This window comes from Bubalus bubalis, chromosome 23 (assembly GCF_019923935.1).
Source record: "Bubalus bubalis isolate 160015118507 breed Murrah chromosome 23, NDDB_SH_1, whole genome shotgun sequence".
Taxonomy (NCBI): domain Eukaryota; kingdom Metazoa; phylum Chordata; class Mammalia; order Artiodactyla; family Bovidae; genus Bubalus; species Bubalus bubalis.
The window spans coordinates 20,826,304-20,845,415 of record NC_059179.1 but is presented as its reverse complement, the minus strand read 5'-3'; the positions used below and the strand labels follow the sequence as shown (position 1 = coordinate 20,845,415).

The 19,112-nt window shown below is 40.2% G+C and overlaps 1 protein-coding gene and 1 non-coding gene across 5 annotated transcripts in view; both read right to left on the bottom strand.

Moving 5' to 3' along the window:
- ENTPD7 (ectonucleoside triphosphate diphosphohydrolase 7) overlaps positions 1–16,240 on the bottom strand; it is a 35,929-nt gene extending 19,689 nt beyond the window's left edge. For 3 of the 4 annotated variants that reach the window (XM_025274131.3, XM_025274132.3, XR_006547971.2), the window contains exons 1-5: positions 16,079–16,240; positions 15,694–15,783; positions 14,196–14,378; positions 1,918–2,123; positions 1,525–1,675 (exon numbers count right to left, since the gene is read on the bottom strand). In XM_025274131.3, coding sequence (XP_025129916.2) covers positions 1,525–1,675; positions 1,918–2,123; positions 14,196–14,378; positions 15,694–15,701 — 548 coding nt within the window. In that variant the 5' untranslated portion in view covers positions 15,702–15,783; positions 16,079–16,240. The remainder of the gene's footprint in view (positions 1–1,524; positions 1,676–1,917; positions 2,124–14,195; positions 14,379–15,693; positions 15,784–16,078) is intronic. The other variant, XM_044935101.2, reaches the window with a different exon arrangement.
- On the bottom strand, positions 7,898–7,968 carry TRNAG-GCC. The gene has a single exon. It is a non-coding gene; the product is annotated as a tRNA-Gly (tRNA).
- Positions 16,241–19,112: the final 2,872 nt, after the last annotated feature.

Here is a 19,112-nt window from a genome sequence, read left to right as displayed (position 1 = left end):
AGCCACCTGGAAAATCACCTGGGAAGAATGAAGTATTACTTTTGTCAAAAACAAAAATTCTAAATTGCATGTGTAGTATGATAACGATTTTGTAGAAGTTACACATAGATGTACAGATAGAAAGGAATAGAACAAAATGAAACCGTTTTGATAAGACAGTAGAATAATAACTTTTCTGTTTTGCTTTTAAAATTTAATGATGTAAGGTTCTAGCAATAACATCATAAATTTCAGTTTTAAAAATAAGTAAAAACAACAAAAAGATTAAAACCAAAATGTTTGTGAAAATAAGCAGCTAGAAGGCCTTTAAGGATGACAAATGGCTTCTCAACAGTAAACCAGAGAGTAAGCCAGTAAGCCTGTGTCTGAGCAGCAGGAAAGCAGGCACCGAAAGAAGCACTGGCACACACTGTATTGTGTGGCATGTCTGGCACAGGCTGAATGGAGCCCTGTACACATGACAGAGGTTTGCATTGCTATTGGCCAAATATACAAAATGAAGTTCTGTGCAAAGGGAACTGCTAATTATCAAGGGGAAATATTTAAGCTAATAAAAAATACTGATGACTATGAGACTGTAGACATTCCAGAAGGATGGATGTTCAAGTTAAGAGAGCTCATTCCTACCCCCAAGACCACAGTAAGTGTAGAGGGGTCAGGGAGGTGTCAAAGGGGAGAAATCACCAACAAGGAGGGATCGGACCTAAGTATAGCCACTGCCTCTTCCTTTTCCTCCTCCTCTAGGATTAGGTGACAAAAATGCCAGGCTAAACTGCCAAGGTCATATGGAAAAAACTTACCTGACAAGTGATGAAAAACCTGGTCTCAAGCCATGGAGACCGAGTTTGCAGGCAGCACCAGCTGTCACCAGGGAGCCAGGCAAAGTTACAGAGAAAACTCAAATCTTACCAGAGCCCCCCAGGTACCCAGTCCCTCAGGTGACCTTCCTACCATCCTTGTGAAACTATGCCCCCACTCTGGGCTTCCCTGGTGCCTCAGATGGTGAAGAATCTGCCTAGTGAAGAATCTGCCTGCAGTGCAGGAGACCCATGTTCGAACCCCAGGTCAGGAAAATCCCCTGGAAAAGGAAATGGCAACCCACTCCAGTATTCTTGCCTAGGAACTCCCATGGACAGAGGAGCCTGGTGGGCCATAGTTCATGGGGTCACAAAGAGTTGGACATGACTGAGAGACTAACACTTTCACTTTCTAGGTGCTAGATAATGATCCAAATTTATCACCATCACCGCTGCTCCTAACCCTTAATCAAAACTAAAAATCATTACAGCCATCTCAAATAGATATTGATCCCAAAGGAGCAAATGCCATGGATGTGTGATAACTGATTGTGAAATAACGGGCTGCAGGATTGGCTCCGCTCTATTTTGAGCAAGAAGGCTTTTCTTGCCACCTGTCAACTCTGTGTGATGTACCCGCACCCCGCCTTCAGATCAGGGAACTACAGAGAATAATGCATGAAACTGCACTTTCAACTCTCATGTCACCCACCCTCCTGTGTCTCACCTCTCGGGAAGAAGCCTCATGCCTGCCGTGCAGAGGATGTAAAGGGGGGTCTCCTTGTGCTTCTTCACAGGCACATGAGCAGCAGCAAAGCTCAGCAGAGGACGAAGGTAATCGCTGGCATGTTCTGGAGTGTCTGCCATTGCAGAGATTCCTTAAGTAAGATAGAATACTTTCATTAAACAGCAGATCACAGAGACTCTGAAGACTGATATCCCATAAGGGTCTGTCTAGGTCCTAATCATTTATTTATTTCATAACAGTAGGACAACAATGAATCCCTCCTATTATCCAGAATCTCCAGAAGAAAAGGGTAGCTTTCTTTCTCCCTCTTCTCTTCTCTCATTTCTGCAGCAGATAAAAGAGATCGACAATGATATAAATTCCATTTAGTACCTGGCTTGATTTTTTTAACCACTGGTTGGCTGTTTCGGTCTCTCATCTGTTTGATGTCCAATAAGTCATGAGGATTCCCATTATGTCTTGGCCAGAAATAAACAAAAATCCGAGAGCCACTGCTGCCACAGTCCACAACAAGCCCATAATTCAGATCTGGGTCTTCAGTGTCAGTAGCTTCAAGATCTCCTACTCGAGCCAAATACCTAAGCCGGGCAGAAAGAGGAGCTAGTGTTAAGCGAAGAGCACCACCATTTAATTCTTCCGTTCATGAGTCTTCATTAAGTGGCTACATGTGCCAAGCACACGGGACTACACATCCTAACAAAGGAATGAAATAATATTGACCATATTTACTGATGCACATAATGCAACAGCTGGTTTACACTGAAATTACATAACTAGAAGTATGGGAGTAGTTCTGAAACTGGCCAGGGTAGCAAATCTTTTACTAAGCATTAAAGGGTTTCTAGGCCTGAATAAATACTGAGCCACTAAATTGCAGGGTGGTTTGCTATGCACACTAGATCACTAAGGCAATCCTAATTTCATTTCTATTTATCTATCCTTTCTTTATATAAACATGAAGAATATGGCAGAATGATACCCGATTGACAGCAGGAAGATGGAACAAGTAAAGATGCTACCATCAAAACCCCAAGGTTTGAGTCTCAGCTCTAGCACTTTCTACGCTTTGAGACTGTCAGGAAATTACTTAACTTCTCTCAGGTAGTTTCCTCATCTGGGAAATCAGTGTAGTTGGGAGTCTCTACCCTCAGAGAGGCAATGGGTATTAAGCAGCTAGCAGCTGCTGTGCCAACAGATAGGTGCTGTGCCCACCCCTGCTCTTACTGCTACATGATAAGCATAGGGAGAAGTAGCAGAAGATGCTCTGGGGGAAAGGGCTGAAAAGTTCAGAAAGAAAAGAAGGCTAAAAGCTGGTAAAATCCTTCTTCTGAGTGGTGAGGCTTCAAGAAATATTAAAGTTAAAAAATTAAATAAATGTTCAAGTTTCCTCAGAGTGTGAGGGTCTAAAAAGTACAAACATCACTGGTGACTTCTTTCAAAGGTTTCATCTGAAGAGGAGACCAGCAAGAATGGCTTTTAGCTTATTACTCAAAAAAAGAGAGCTCTTTCTTGGTGCTAATATACAATGCATGGTAGGCAGACTAAAATTTTGTCTTCTAGATTCTTTGAAATTTGAATAAATATTACTATAGATTGAGCTAATAACTGAATGAATACCTTGAAAAGAATACTGTGAATTTTTCCAAGTAATACCGCCCCCTCCCCAAGAACAATCTTGTTTGTGTTTACTGGTGATTTCACATTGCTATACAAAGTTCCTTATTATGGACAGAAAGCAAACTTGATGAAAAGATAACCATGTAGAAACAGTTCTAAAATCAAAAAAGTAGGGCTGAGTACCTTTCCTATTCTAAAACACAAAATGCATTTTTTAAAAAAGAAAGGAACATACATTTGAGCTTGTGTGCTAAGTTGCTTCAGCTTTGTCTGACTCCACAGGGTCACAAAGAGTCAGACATGACTGAAGCAACTTAGCACAAACGTGCATAATCCTGTAAATTACTGCATCGGATAGGGTCAGGGAGATGAGATAGGATAGGATAGGATATGAAAGTGAGTTGTGGGAAGTGAAGCAGATGGTAAAAATCTGTTTCACACTAGAAAGTTACAGTCCTAAAGATTCCATTCCACCACAAACTTCCCCATTCTAATTAAATTACTGGGCTGCAATGGGCTCACAATCCACCCAACAACTCTTAACAGGTCACTTCTGTCACAGGAAGGTTGGGCAGACATCTGGGTGCCACAGACAGAAAAGAAACAGGCAAGATAATCCATGCCCCAAATGTCTTTTCATTTCTCATCAGCAATTCTACTTCACAGATCTTTATCTGCTTTCCTTCTCTGAAAATCACTCTTTCTACTTCTCTTTGACAAGATTCTGTATCCTGTCCCCTCCTACTTAATGAATAACTTTTCCCAGTACATTGGTTCTCAAAATCTGTGGGCTCAGAACCCCTTTTTACAGTCTTAAAATTAGTGAACTCCAAAGAGCTTTTGCATACATGGGTTACATCCATCTACATTTACCATACTAGAAAATAAAACAGAACATTTAAAATGTTTATTAATGTAGAGACAATAGTAAATTCAATACATATTAACAAATTTTATGAAAAATAACTATTTTCTAAAACAAAAAGTTATAAGTGTGGTGGTGTTTTAGAGTTTTGCAAATCTCTTCGGTGTCTGAATTAATAGAAGATAGCTAGATTCTCATATTTACTTCTGTACTCAGCCTGTTATAATAAGTTGTTTTGACTGAAGCATGTGAAGAATGACAGAGGATGAGATGGTTGGATGGCATCACCAACTTGATGGACATGAGTTTGAGCAAGCTCCGGGAGTTGGTGATGAACAGGGAAGCCTGGCATGCTGCAGTCCATGGGGTCGCAAAGAGTCAGACATGACTGAGCGACTGAACTGAGCTGACTGATATGAAGAAAATCAAGCTTCACATAATGTTGCTGGAAAAGGGAATAGCCTTTTTAGATTACTGTGGATATTCTCCTTTGACACTACACTGAAAGTGGACAAGTGGAGTTTCTTACAGGTTGGTGGCAATGTGGAATCTAAACTCTAAGAACTTTTCATACTGTTACATTAAAATGCACTGGTCTATCTTTCACTTTAAATTGCTTTTACTCACGCATGATGTTGTCACATCATATACTGAAAACTAGTGGTTCACTGAGCTATGCAAATCTTCTTAACATCGACATATTTCATTCTACAAAAACCCACATACTTTCATTAATATCACTACCAATTTTATCAAAAAAGTCTTTGAAGTATTGGGACGCAAAACTTCTGAACTATTGGGAAGCACACCCACAGTGGCAGAAACAAATATCCCAAACTTCTACTTTTCACTTAAAAATTCAAATTTTATCATTGGCAATAAATACTGATAGTAATTTTCTGTAAAGTGACAGGTTTTTACTTCATTCATTTTCAAGAAAACGAAATACCCATGTCTGAAATTCATAGTTGTTCTGACAGTTATTCAAGTGAAAAACAGTGTGATAAAAGCAGGGCTGTGTTCAGCTCACAACTCCAACAACCGCCTAAGTGCTTTTCCTTGAGACAACCTGCGTATATAGCAACGTGCTTAATGCATATTTCCCATTTTGTCATACAGAACATTAAAATGATATTCTTAAGTGGAACTTGACGTTTCTTCCCATTGCAACTGTGTGAAGACACCATATTACTGGTTTAATTTGGTGCTCCAGCTTGATTTGTGCTAAAGCACTAGCAGTTCTACCCAACACTGCTTTGGTATCATCAGTGTAAATGTCAGCTCAGTGAAAAAAAACAAATACTATCACCACAGCCAAAAGGTAGAAGCAACTTAGATGTCCATGATAGGTAAATAAACGTGTTATATACATACAATGGAATACGATTCAGCCTTAAAAAAGAAGGATATCCTGTCACATGCTACAACATGGGTGAACCTTGAGGACATCATGCTAAGGGAAATATGTCAGTCACAAAAGACAAACATTATATAATTCCACTTATAAGAAATATGAAAAATAAGCAAATTCACAGAATCAGAAAACAGAATAGTGGTTACCAGGGACTGGGGGTAGGGAAAAAATTAGGGTTGTTGTCTAATGAGTATAGATTTCAGATTTGCAAGATGAAAAAAGTTCTGGAGATTGGCTGCATAACAATGTGAAGATACTTAACACTTAAAAACAATTAAGATGATAAATTGTGTTATGAATTTTTTAAACACAAAATGTGTTAGTATTTTTATTGAAATAGTTTTGGCCTTACAGACCCCCTAAAAAGGTCTCAGAGACTTCCAAGGGTTACTTTGAGAGCCGCTACTTGAACACAATCTTCTTTCTAACAAACATCTGTCTGTTTGTCTTCCTATTCCTTCCCCTTTCCCTTCTTTGACATGGTTTTCCAGCTCTTAAGAAGCCTCCACTCAACAATGCCGATGCTTGTAATATTCACAATGACTTGGAGTGTCGTTATTCTCTTTAAGCAGTTTGCTTATATTTCAGGCTGAGCCCTAAAATTTCTTTCGTGTTTGCTCCACCTCTCCATTTAGATTCTCAGTTTCTCAAGAGTGAGTACATTAACCGCATGCCCCAATACAGTCAGAATGTTCCTCACATTTCTCCAATATGTATCAATCAATACCGACTGGCTTGGGCCTAGAGCTCACAATACGAAGCTGCTGGTCTGTTAACAATTCACCTAAGTCTTTGTATAGCTATACTCAAAATCAGTTGGTCTCTTTCTTAGAAAATTTCAATGACTTTCCAAAGCATCCTGTGATACTCTTTGGTTCCTGTCACAATAAGAAACCTTAAAACTCTAATCTGGGTAAAACTCAACTTTGCTTTCTTTTCTCTTAAAGTCACCTTGTGTGCGTTGGCAGAAAAAAGTCAGCTGACACTACAATACAAGAAAGAAAGATAGGACCAGAGGGCATTTATGCTATACTTTCCACCTGAATCTCTCATCAGTAGCTGCAGGCTGCAGAAGTATCTATGTTTCTCATCTTCCATACAGATGAGTAACTGAAGAAAAATTCTTCCCTTTGGCTTGAAGTAATAGTATCACCTTTTCCTGGAATTCTGACCTCTTATGACCTATTCAGGCTTCTTAGAAGCCCTTCCTCGTCTAGGCTCCTAACTAAGATGCATCACTGGTCCTTTCTTTGATATTTTCATTTCTGATTTGCAATCCTAGACTTAGCCATCATGATTAATTACTTGCATTGCTGGATCCTCCTGCTTTGCTGACACTGCATTAAGTCAATCCCTAAAGAGGACTTAAAGCCCAAGAGAAAAACTCCAAAAGCTTTGGAATCTCTCACACCCACTGTCCCAGAAGACATCCAATTTACCATCACATGCACTTACCCCCGCCTCAAACCCACCAATCCTTTCTATATGAGAAGCATGATTTCCCTCCAGTCACTGCTGAGTCAGTGAAAAGAAAGATACCCACATATACATCACCCAAGGTAGAACTGGAAGACAATTGGCTTTTCGCTGCCATTATCCTCAAAACATTAACAGCATTAGAGCAATAACTGACCAAGCCATTAGCTTACAAAATCAACACAAATTATACCACTTCTAGAGTTCAAAAAGATCTCAGTAACATGCCAAAAGTCCATTAAAGTGGCCCCCATTAGCATGGAGCTACCACCTCTTTGATGAATTGTCATCATCCCAACTCTGTTCAAGGATCAAAACCAAATATAATGACATTATAGCCAAAGCAGCTGTGCATGACTGATGATGGTACTACATGCCCAGAAAAGCATCTTGTGAAGTTACTACTTATTTCCTAACAAGATTAATCAGAGCAGTCGGAAACATTTATAATTTAAAGCTCTGCTTATAAACACTATGAACACCATTAAGGACAAGGAAATGAATAAATGCAAAAAAATGTCTTCCATTTCACTAGCAAAATCTCTGAATTGCTCCACTATACATTAGAACCCTTAACTTCATCTGTATATTTGTTTATCATTTTTATTCTAACCATAAGTAATGGCTCCTTTTCACTTGCTTTAAACAGAATTAAAACTCCTAAGGAAGGCCACTATTGAGCCAATCACTGACACAGAAGCTCTCACTCAGTTATTCCCAGGTAGCAAAGGAACATGAAGGCACCTTTCAATAGCTACCAAAGACATTCTTCAGAACAATAAGCCAAACAAAAATTTCCCCACTAATAAAGACAGCAGTGGGGGGTACCAAAAAGTTTTTGTTGTTGGTGATGCTTAGTTGTTAAGTCATGTCCAACTCTTCTATGACTCTATAGACTGTAGCTTGCCAGGCTCCTCTGTCCATGGGGTTCTCCTGGCAAGAATACTGGAGAGAACTGCCACTTCCTTTTACAGGGGATCTTCCCAACCCAGGGATTGAACCTGGGTCTCCTGCTTGGCAGGCAGATTCTTTACCCCTGAGCCACCTGGGAAGCCCTAACAAAAAGTGAACATCATTAAACATTAAGGTGAAAAAGAAATGTACTGAATACAACTGTTCACTGTTTGTCTTGCACAATATACATGTACACATGCTAAAAAGAATCCCTTAAACTAAAAATTATTAATATATTTTAACAATTTACCAGCATCCAGGGCTAGCACATTCCAGAACTTTCTGACCTGGAGGAAATATTTCCCATCTGAACTGTCTGATAGGATAGCTATAGCCACACATGGCCAATGAAGCCTGAAATGTGACAAGTGCAGAGAAGGAACTGTGCAGACAGTATTTGTTAAGTGAATAAATGAATGAATAAATGGGTGAACAATACAAAGTAAGTCTGATGAAGTTGTTGGAGCACATATTATATGGCACATACTAGATAAATAGTTGACTAAAACACATCTAACAAAAAATATTTTTAAAGATAGCTTTGCTGTGCATGTTGGGGGAGGACAAAGGGTATATGAGAAATCTCTGCAATTCTGCTCAATTTAGCTGTGAACCTAAAACTGGTCTAAAAAATAAAGTTTATTTTAGAAGCATAAACCAAAAAATAGTTCTGGATTCAAACCTTACTGACACTCATCAATCCCTAAATTTACCTTTTTCTAAATTCTAGTTCTCAGGTAAACCTCCTGCTTTCTCCTTCAGCAGCAATGTGAATACATGTTTATATAACAATAATTCTTTGGTTTTGATATTGAGGGAAAACCCCCACTCATGCTTCTAAAATTTGGGGCCATATCACCACCAAAGTGATATGGTAGGTTCCACAATGACTGAAAAAATTCAAATTAAAATACAGTTTTCAATACAATTTGAAAAAATTCAAATTAAAATATTTTCCACAATTTAAATGGGAAAAAAATGACTATTAAATGTATGTGATATAAAAATCACAACTACAAGTCCTTGTCCTAATTGTTTATAAGGTATTGAACTTAAGTGATGGGTATTTCCCTCAATTCCTAGTTATTTGCTTAATCATTTTATCATCAGCTAATGCTCACTGGTGCCTAACAGTAACAGCCACCACAAAAAACAAATTCTGGAAGACAAATTTTAAATGGAGTTAGTGCTGCCCCTTACCTTCATTTACCTTCATTGTATATTTGCAGGGCAGAAAACAGAACAGAAAAAAATCAAGATTATTTCAAATAATACTAACAAGCCTAATATCCGCAGTACACACCAGGCAGTCCCAGATGCTTTTCTTTTTTAATCCAAATGACAAGGCAGGCATTTTTTACCTCTACTTTATACTTAAAGAAATGAGATACCAGAGTACAACATCTGTCTAAGATCACTCAACTAGAAAATGATGGGCTGATTAACTCTAAAATCAACCCTCTTTCCCTATACCACAATGCCATGTTCCCAGATAAATATAACTGAACTGTAGAACAGTGCTTCCCAACTTAGGCTGCATATTAGAATCTCCTTGAGAAAAGGTCCAGTTGTTTGTATTTTTTAAAGGTCCCCAAATGATTCAGGAGCTTCCCTGTTGGCTCAGATGGTAAAGAATCCACCAGCAATGCAGGAGACTGAGTTCAATCCCTAGGTCGGGAAGATCCCCTGGAGAAGGAAATGGCTACCCACTCCAGCATTCTTGCCTGGAGAATTCCATGGACAGAGGAGTCTGGTGGTCTACAGTGCATGGGGTCAAAAAGAGTGGGACATGGCTGAGTGACTAATACACTTTTCTCATAGAATTGAATACCACTATAGAAATGGTCTGTAGAAAATCTGAATTATTGAGTCTTTTAATAAATTTCCTCTCTCCTGCCTACTGTCAAGATGTCAGCATATTATTAACCACTGTCATCAGTGTGTCCACGTCTAATGACCACCATACCCTTCCCACTACCACCATTCTAACTGCCTATTACCTGCTATGTCTGAGACAAGAGAGAACCACGCTAATTAAAACAGTATGTACATGTACACAGTGAGTGAGTGAGTGAAGTCCCTCGGTTGTGTCCGACTCTTTGCATTGTAGGCAGACGCTTTACCGTCTGAGCCACCAGGGAAAATCACAATATGTACACAGTAGTATATTTTAAATGGATAACCAAAAAGGACCCACTGTATAGGACAGAAAACTCTGCTCCATAATATGTAACAACCTAAATGGAAAAATAATTTGAAAAGAATGGATACATGTATATGTATAACTGAATCACCTTACTGTACACCTGAAACTAACACAACATTGTTAATCAACTACACTCTAAAAATAAAAAGTTAAAAAAAAACAAAAATACAGTTTGTAAAACAAAAGCAAAGAGGCTCTATTTGAGAGTCTAACTTATCACTACAGTACACAAGCTCCTAGTACATGAACTTAGTGACATCAAATATGGTTACTCATAAGCCTCTTTTGGTTAATTTCTGCTTTTTAATTTTATTCCTGATTCTTGACTATGTACAGTCCCTGATTCTTTGTTCCTGATTCTACACAGCTAAACTATTATCTCATTGGGAAACAATTATTCCTTCACATATGCCTTCCTACCTAGATTACAAACTCCTTGAGTTCAGGGGCCACGTTTTATTCACCTTTGTACTCTAGCGTCTAGCTCAGTGTCTCACATGCTGCAAGCTCTCAACAGATTTTTGTTTCCTAAATGCCTCATATAGGCAGCCATGAGTGAAGTTTAAGGACACGTAGTAATTTGTGGCCATATGCAAACAACCTTTAAGTAAAGAACAAGGAGCTCTAAGGCTATACGGCTGCTGGCTGCTTAGCCAGAGCATTACAGGGTGTAAAGATTTTCTCAGGGGTGTGAGGATTTTGTTGTCACTAAACAGGCACAGTCTGAGTGTTCCTTAGCTCTGGGGCTAACTTGTTTCAGTTAATTCAGCATAAGTATTTATTGAATCTGGCCACCTGAGTTTAGTAGTAGATGAGAACTATCAGATCACTCTACCTCCAATGAGTCCCTCAAATGCATTTTCTTCTCTCCATCATCATTGCTGCCACCCACGTCTAGGCCATCATCATCTCTCTATTAGAGTATTCCAATTTATTCTCCATGATGCCACCAAAGTGACCTTTTCTTAAAAAGCAGTTCTGATCACATCACTCTTCAAAGTTTTTCAAAGCCTTCCCTCTACCCTTAAGATAATGTCTAAACCCCCTAAAATGGCTTAACAGGCCCAGTCTGATCTGCCCCTCTAGCTGTACAGATCACCACTCACTGCCTAGTAGTCCTTACTCTAGCCATATTATCCTACAAACAAATCCATAATTAGACCATGCTATGTTCCAATGAGAAACTCTGCTCAAGTACGTCAAGAAAATCTCAATAAACATTTAAAACACTCAAATTATGGATTGAGTTTTCTAAAGCGAACAGGTTTCTCAAGACCAATTGTTAATAACTCTGTCATTGATCTAAAGAAGTGTTTCCTCTTTGAAAAGGAAGAAAGAAAAATACAAAACAATACTGTTACTGGAGGAGGAAAGTTGAAAACAAACTTCTTGAAAAAAAGCACCAAGGTCTCCATGCCGTGGTTCCTATCACTCAGCACATAGTGGCTAGTCAATAAATGGTTGTTGAATGTTTTAATGAATGAATGACCAAAGTGAATAGGAAATGAGAAATTCTGGGGACAGAACAACCCAGAAATATTAAGGGGAGGATGCATGTGTCCCAATTCTGACCAAAAAAAGACTCAAGGAAAGAGTTGCTGGAGGTTTCCAGGAAGGGTCTTCATTCTTTTAAGAGAGCATGGAAAGACCTGCTTCTCTCCTACAGGACACAAGTGAGAATGGAGGTAGCCCTGGCTGCTATTATACAACCACTTAGTATGCTGACAAAATGGGCAACTGAGACAGAGACTCCCATCCTGAGAGCCAATGTTGAACTTGTGGTCCTTCTACCCCTGAACTTCTCATTCTGTGAGCTAATAAACATTCTTATTATTTAAGTCAGTCTGACTATTACTTGTATCCCAAAGCCTCCTAATTGATACTTTCTGGGAAGCAGTAAGGAGAAAATCATGTTGCAGATGATGAACACAACATATTACCATTTCATTCTGTAACCTAACCAGAAGCTAATCTTTAAAAAATAGCAAAATTGGGATTTTCCTGATAGTCCAGTTGCTTAGATTCTGCACCCCAATACAGGGGAGCAGGGTTTGATCCCTGGTCAGGGAACTGAATCCCACATGCTGCAACTAAGACCCAGTGTAGCTGAATAGAATAAAATAAATTAAAAAAAAAAATAGCAAAAAAACTGTTTTAAAGGAATACAGATCTTCTATGCACTGGTAAGCTATATCAAATAAAAGCTATATTAAATAATTCCGAATGTATTTTCTGTGAAAAAAGGTATTCAGCTCTCACGGAACTAACAATAGGTTAGACTCACAGAAGAAAATACTAATGAATTGGAAGGCACAGCAGTATAAAATATCCAGAAAAACACAGAGAGAAAAAAAGACTAGGGAAAAAAAAAAAGTGAGCAGAACATAAGTGGGCTGTGAGAAAATTTCATATGACTCAACATATGTCACTGGAGACACCAAAGGAAAAGTGGGAGAGTATAGAAAAATATTTGAAGAAATAATATTAACATTTTCCCAAATTTGATTAAAAATTATAAATCCATAGTCCCAAGAATAAACAAATCACAAACATAAGAATCATGAACAAAACTACACCAAAGCCCATTACAATCAAATTGTTTAAAACCAATGATAAAGAGAAAAGCAGCCAGTGGAAGACACATTACGTACAGAGAGAACAAAGAGAAAAATGACAACAGGGCTCTCCTAAGACAAGCCAGAAGACAGTGACGCATCATCTGTAAAGTAAAGAAAGAAAAAAAAAAGATCAACCTAGAGTTCTGTACTCAGTGGACATTTCTTTTAAATGGAAAGCAAAATAAAGACTTTTCCAGTCATATAAAAGTTGAAAGAATTCACCAACCACAGATTCATACTACTATAAATGTTAAAGGAAGACTATTAGGCAAAAGGAAAATGATACCAAATGGAAATATGAAATCTACACAAAGGCATGAAGAGACCCAGAAATGGTAAATATACAAGCCCTTTTTTCTTATTTTTAAAAACCTCTTTAAAAAATAATTGAATGCTTAAGGCAAAAATAATAATGTATGGTAGAGCTTATAACATATGTAGAAGAAGTAAGAAGTGTGACAACAACCGCACCAAGGTCAAGGAGAAAGCGAAGAATGAAAGCACACTGTGTGAAGTTTCTACACTGTGTGAAGAGCTATATTACTTGAAGTAGTAAGTTAAAAATGTATACTCTAAGCCTTAAACCATAAAGCAACTACTGAAAAAATAAAAAACAGAATTATATCTAACAAAACAACAAAGGCGATAAAATGGAATCATAAAAAAATGTATTCAAGAAAAGGAGGGGTAAAGAGGAAAGACAAACAAAGAACAGATGTGCCAAGCAGAAAACAAATAGCAAGATAGATCAAACCCTGAAGATAATTGATTAATGGAAAAACCTGAACAGCCCACATAAAAGGCACACATTGTCAGACTGGGTAAAAAGACTCAACTAAACTCTGTCTACCAGAAGCACACTTGAAACACAAAGAAACTAAAAGGCTAAAACTAAAAGAATGAAAAAACATCTATCATGCTAACACTAATCACAAGAAAGCTGAAACTGCCATAGAAACACCAGGCTAGTAGATTTCAGAGCAGAGAATATAATCAAAGATAAAGAGTCATTTAATAACCATAAAAGGGTCAATTTATCAAGAGTAGGTAACAATTGTAAACATTTAGGCACCCAGTTAAGTCAGCCTACCAAAACAAGGAAAGAGAAAGAGAAACATGCCTTTCATGGTTAAAAGGTAGCATTAGCATTTCTCAATCAGAACTGAACACTGCCAAAATAGGGATTAAGATCTTTTTAATGTAGTAAGTGGCATGCAGTTTTAACCAAAAGTGCAGTATTCCCCAGTATTCCCCAAAAGAGTCAAAGGTGGTTGTTGTTCAGTCGCCAAATTGTGTCCAACTCTTTGTGACCCCATGGACTGCAGCACCCCAGGTTTCTCTGTCTATCACTGTCTCCTGGAGTTCACTCAAATTCGTGTTCCTTGAGTCAGTAATGCTATCTAACCATCTCATCCTAAGGTAGCAGTATGTTAAACAGCTTATCAAAATATTTATGACTTCACTGCCAAAGCTGGTCAAAGCAATGTAAAGCTGACTCACCTTTCATATTGCCTATCTCGTGGTGATGAAGCACCCCAATGTCGAAAGTCCATGATTAACATAAGTAAAAGGAGACAGGATATGAAGAAGAGTCCTAGGAATGCCACCCGCTGCCGGGAAAATGGGCTCACTGTGGGCACAGTGAAGTACCAGGAGGCTGGGCAGAGGAAGGAAAAACTGATCCTGAAATAAGACAAACATTAGTAAGAAAAGTCTCTACAACTGAATGCTAAAAATGGTTTTAAAGCTAGATTAAAGCCCTTCCTAATAAAGACAAAAAATTTATGCCACCAGAAGTCTAAATGTTCATTTAGTCTCAAAGTTTAGAAAAGGACCTATATGGTTCATGGAGCTTTTACTATATAAACTAAAAAAGCCTTCTCTGCTCTTTCCAGAGCCTGCACTTTGGGGTGAAATTCAAAGAACTAACTTCATGTTAATGAAAAGATCACCAGTCTCCCTGTGCAAACTCATATAACATTGAAGAATCAGAGCACTTGCAACAGTCCCACCAAGAATACTGTCAAAAAAAACAGAAGAGACAAAATTTATTAACTGATTTTTAAAATTATTTTAATGGGTAACATATACACACAGTAAAAAAAAAAAAAAAAAATCAGTTTAAAGGATATATAGTGGAGAGTGAGTCTTGTGCCTTAACCCCTCATTTCCCTCTCAGAGGCAACCACTATTACCCACCCAGGGATATTCTGTGTGTGTGTGTGTGTCTCGCTCAATGTTTGTGTGTATGTGTGTCTCTCGCTCAGTCGTGTCTGACTTTCTGCAATCTCACTGTTACCCAGGGACATTCTATGTGTATGTGTGTCACTCAGTCGTGTCTGACTCTTTGCAATATCATGGACTTTATGCATACACAAGAATAAATACATACCATCAAGGTAATATATCTGTGTATGTGTGTTTGTGTGTGTGTATCTCCACTCCTTTGGTTTTACACCAGTAGGTATACTGTCCTGCATCTTTCTCCATTTATTCTATTTGACAACTGTCTCGTTTGGTACAAGTTGACCCACATATCCACATAAATCTTTTCTGAAACCTTCAGAGTATTATAATGTATGAATAAGTGTATTCAACTGTGAAGTTCACTTTTCATACTAATTCAAAAGGACCTCAGTCTGTTTTCAAAGTTCATTACAAAACAAAAAAAATTTTTTGTTTGTGTTTTTGTTTAACTTCCTCAAGAGGCAACTAGCCTCACTCAAGTGGAAATCTGAAAGAACATTACAACCTAGTAGCACTTACTAGAACAGAGCAAGCACTCACTCAATCACCCCTGGGACACTGCTGAAAAGTGCTGCTGTATCCGCCTTCAAAAGAATGCAACTCTGATCTTCTTTGCATCCATCTGACCAGGCTGCAAAGTCCACATGCAGCCCTAAAGCAAACCTCACTTGTAACAACCTCCCAAGGCCTCTCAACCTGCCTGCCAGCCCCCAGCTGAGCTTCCAGCAGAGGATAAAGTGTGCAATCTTACCTAGCCATGGGTTCCCTTCAGTGGTCTCAATGCCTGTCACCTCCTTTTCCTTTTGCCTTGGAAAGGTAGTCTCCTCGTCCTCGGCATCTCCTGGAAAGAGTTGGTTGGGTTTCAGGTTCATCTCCAGCAGTGCCCACGAGACTATAACCCCATTCCCCCTCACGAGAAGCCATGGCGCCCACCCACTCCCCGGGCTCCCACTCCAGATGCGTTTGTTCTCGTTCCTGGGGCTCAATGGACTCTACCCCGGCTCCCTGGGAGCCGGGTGTTCTAGAGGGCCGGCGACGTCCTCGAGGAACCCGCCGTCCCCAGGTGGCCGGGATGGGAGTTCCTCTTTCCCTAGCCACCCCTTCCGGCCCCACAGCCTTCCCATGCTCACACTCACCGGTCAAACGGCCAGCCGGCTCCCTCAGCACCGTTCTTCTAGGTCCAGTAGCGCTCCCAGCAGCTTCTAAACAAGCCGGAAGGAGGCCCGGGCAGCCGGCGGCGCCACGTCCCCAAGGAAACCGCAGAGAGCCAATGACTGACAGGGGACCCGAGGAGAGGGATCCGCCCTCCTCCCAGCCTGAGCGACGGGCAAACCAGCTCTGTGGGCCGCACGTCGGTCCGCCAGGGTGGCCAATCCCATAGAGCGCTCGGCCTTACTGCCCGCCCCGGGATTTCCGGCGCGTCCAATCCGGAAGGGTGTCGTATGTGGCTCCGCCTGGATGGGCCGGCGGGGGCTCACAGGGGGCGAGGTACCAAACTGCGCCCAGGTACCCACCGGCTGCTGCCCTCTCGGTGGCGCGAGTTCTCTACTGGCCTCTTTCTCTGCGGCTGTTGTCGGGACAGAGCCGCTCGCCTTTTGGGGGAGTGGGGGTGGGTGAGAGATTAGGAGCTTGGAGGTTCGCGACAAAGGTGCATTCCTTGCCTACAGCCAGTCGGAGGTTTTGTGTCCACAAACCCTGCCCTCCAGAACGGCAGTTCTCCCTACAGTCTCTCAAACATGCCCCGGATTCCCTGTCTTGTCCCTTGAGAAAAAAACATAAACTGGGGACAATGACGACTACACCGAAGCACTTATATCCATTCATCCAACATTCAGTGAATGTCTACTGTGAGCCAGACATTACGAGCGGCTGTGTCCCTGCCGTCCCGGACCTTACGGTGATGCACACAAGGATGTTTCTTGAATGTTGCTTTTCTGCCTTGGTTATATCAGGGGTTCCTCTCATTTCCAGGAGGGAACCGCTTGGACAGGATGAAGTCCAACTCCTTACAAACGTGGCACACACATGGCCGTCCACGACCTGCCCATGCAGCCTCTTCCACTGCTCACCTCCCTTTTTATGCTCCAGTCGCACACCTCTGGTTTCCGCCTCCTCCACCTCTCGCCTCCACCTTCCTTGGTCCTCTTTGCCAGATGAACTCAGCCTCGTCCCTTACCTTCGATTTCAGGGTCACTTTCCCTAAAAGCCTTACTTGATCTGCTGCTGCTGCTGCTAAGTCACTACAGTCGTGTCCGACTCTGTGTGACCCCATAGACGGCAACCACCAGGCTCCCCCATCCCTGGGATTCTCCAGGCAAGAACACTGGAGTGGGTTGCCATTTCCCTCTCCAATGCATGAAAGTGAGAAGTGAAAGTGAAGTCGCTCAGTCGTGTGCTTGAACTACACCTCCTTTATAGATGCCTACTGTTTCACTTATCATGTTGAGTTAGTTATATTTATGTATGTATCTATCCCAATAGACAGGATATCCTTGAGGGCAAGGACTATCTGCTTCCACAGCAATGCTGGACACTCCCTGACACACAAAATAGATTCATATATGACCATAAGTGAATGAATGACTGTGGGAATAAATGAAGACCACCCAAATGAGAACAAAGAGGCTATTCTATACCTAATGAAACAAGGCAGTCATTCACTATCACTTGGCATCTGGCAGAGAACCAAAGACTGTCAGGGGAGTGGGAAAGTTTAAGGTAGAAAAACAAAACGGGAAGATTTCATGTATGCACTGATTTGAGAGTACTGGCATGGGGAAGCTGGAGGCAGGCTACTAGAAGTATGGCATCTTATGTGATTGTTTTGGTGGAGCATATTTGACTTTCTCCAGTTGGTCCTGAGTTGGAAAAGCAGGGCAAAAATTGGGGAAGCGAACAGTCACTGACCAGTCATAAGAATTCTTGGCTGATTGCTGCAGAGATTGATTGCTGAGCTGATTACTGATTGTGGGTCAGAGTTTTAATTGTCATATGTGGTCTGACCATTATCGAGTTTGTATATTCAGTCTCTCGTGACTGTTTCTTTTTTCCTCCATTACCCTCCCAACCTGGTTGAGTTTCCTAGCTTGCTTCAATTCTCACCTTTCTTCTTTGTCCCTCAATCCTTACTCTGCTTCAAGTGTTATATTTTATCCAGGCCCCCAAAAACTACATTGAGTAGAATAGTTGCGTAAAGTTAGGATTAATCACAAAAATATACAAATGTCAAGTGGTTTTTTTTGTTCTAGAGCCCAGTTTGGTGCCTGGAAAAAGATAGATGTGGGAAAAATTCAACACATGTTTTGGCTTTCTTTTTTTTTTTTAATTCTTGAAGTTGCCTACTAACTATGCAGTTATAAATCTAATCTATGTATATTTTAAATTCCAGCGTTCCACTAAATGAGTGTTTTTGAGCAGAAATAAAATGCCTATTTATGTTTTAAACTGTACTTAATGTATATGATTGATGAACTATTAGAACTTGATGATGCATTCAAACATCTTCTAAATTTACATTTCATAACTATTGTTACAAAACAGAAAAGAGGACTTCCCTGGTGGTCCAGTGGTTAAGAATCTGCCTACCAGTGCAGGGGACAGGGCTTTGATCCGTAGTCTGGGAAGTTTCCACATGCCGCAAGACAACTGAGCCTGCGTGCCACAGTTACTGAGCCCTCGGGCTCTAGAGCCCATGCTCTGCAACAACAGAAGCCATCTCAGTGAGAAGCCTACTTACCATAACTAGAGATTAACCCCTGCTCACCACAACTAGAAAAAGGCTATGCACAGCAACGAAGACCCAGTGCACCCCAAAATAAATAAATACAATTTAAAAATCAGAAAAGAAACCTACATTTTAATCCCAATACTGCCTTCAAGCATTTGTAAAGCATGATTCTTTACAAAAGCCTGCAGTGCTTATTTGATTAACAGCTTACGGGGCTGAGTTCTGAGGTTTCCAGTCAGGAGGCCAAAAAAATGGGTTGAGATCATTTCTCCATCTCATTTGCTGTAATTCAACATGTTGAAACAAATTACAGAAATGTGCATTTCAAAACAGGTTTTTAACTGCTTTTTAAAGGCTTGTCTACAGTTAAATTTGCAATTTTCTCAAGATGTTCTTGACTCTACCCAGCCCTGAGCAAAATCAGTCAAACCAGCCCCACACTA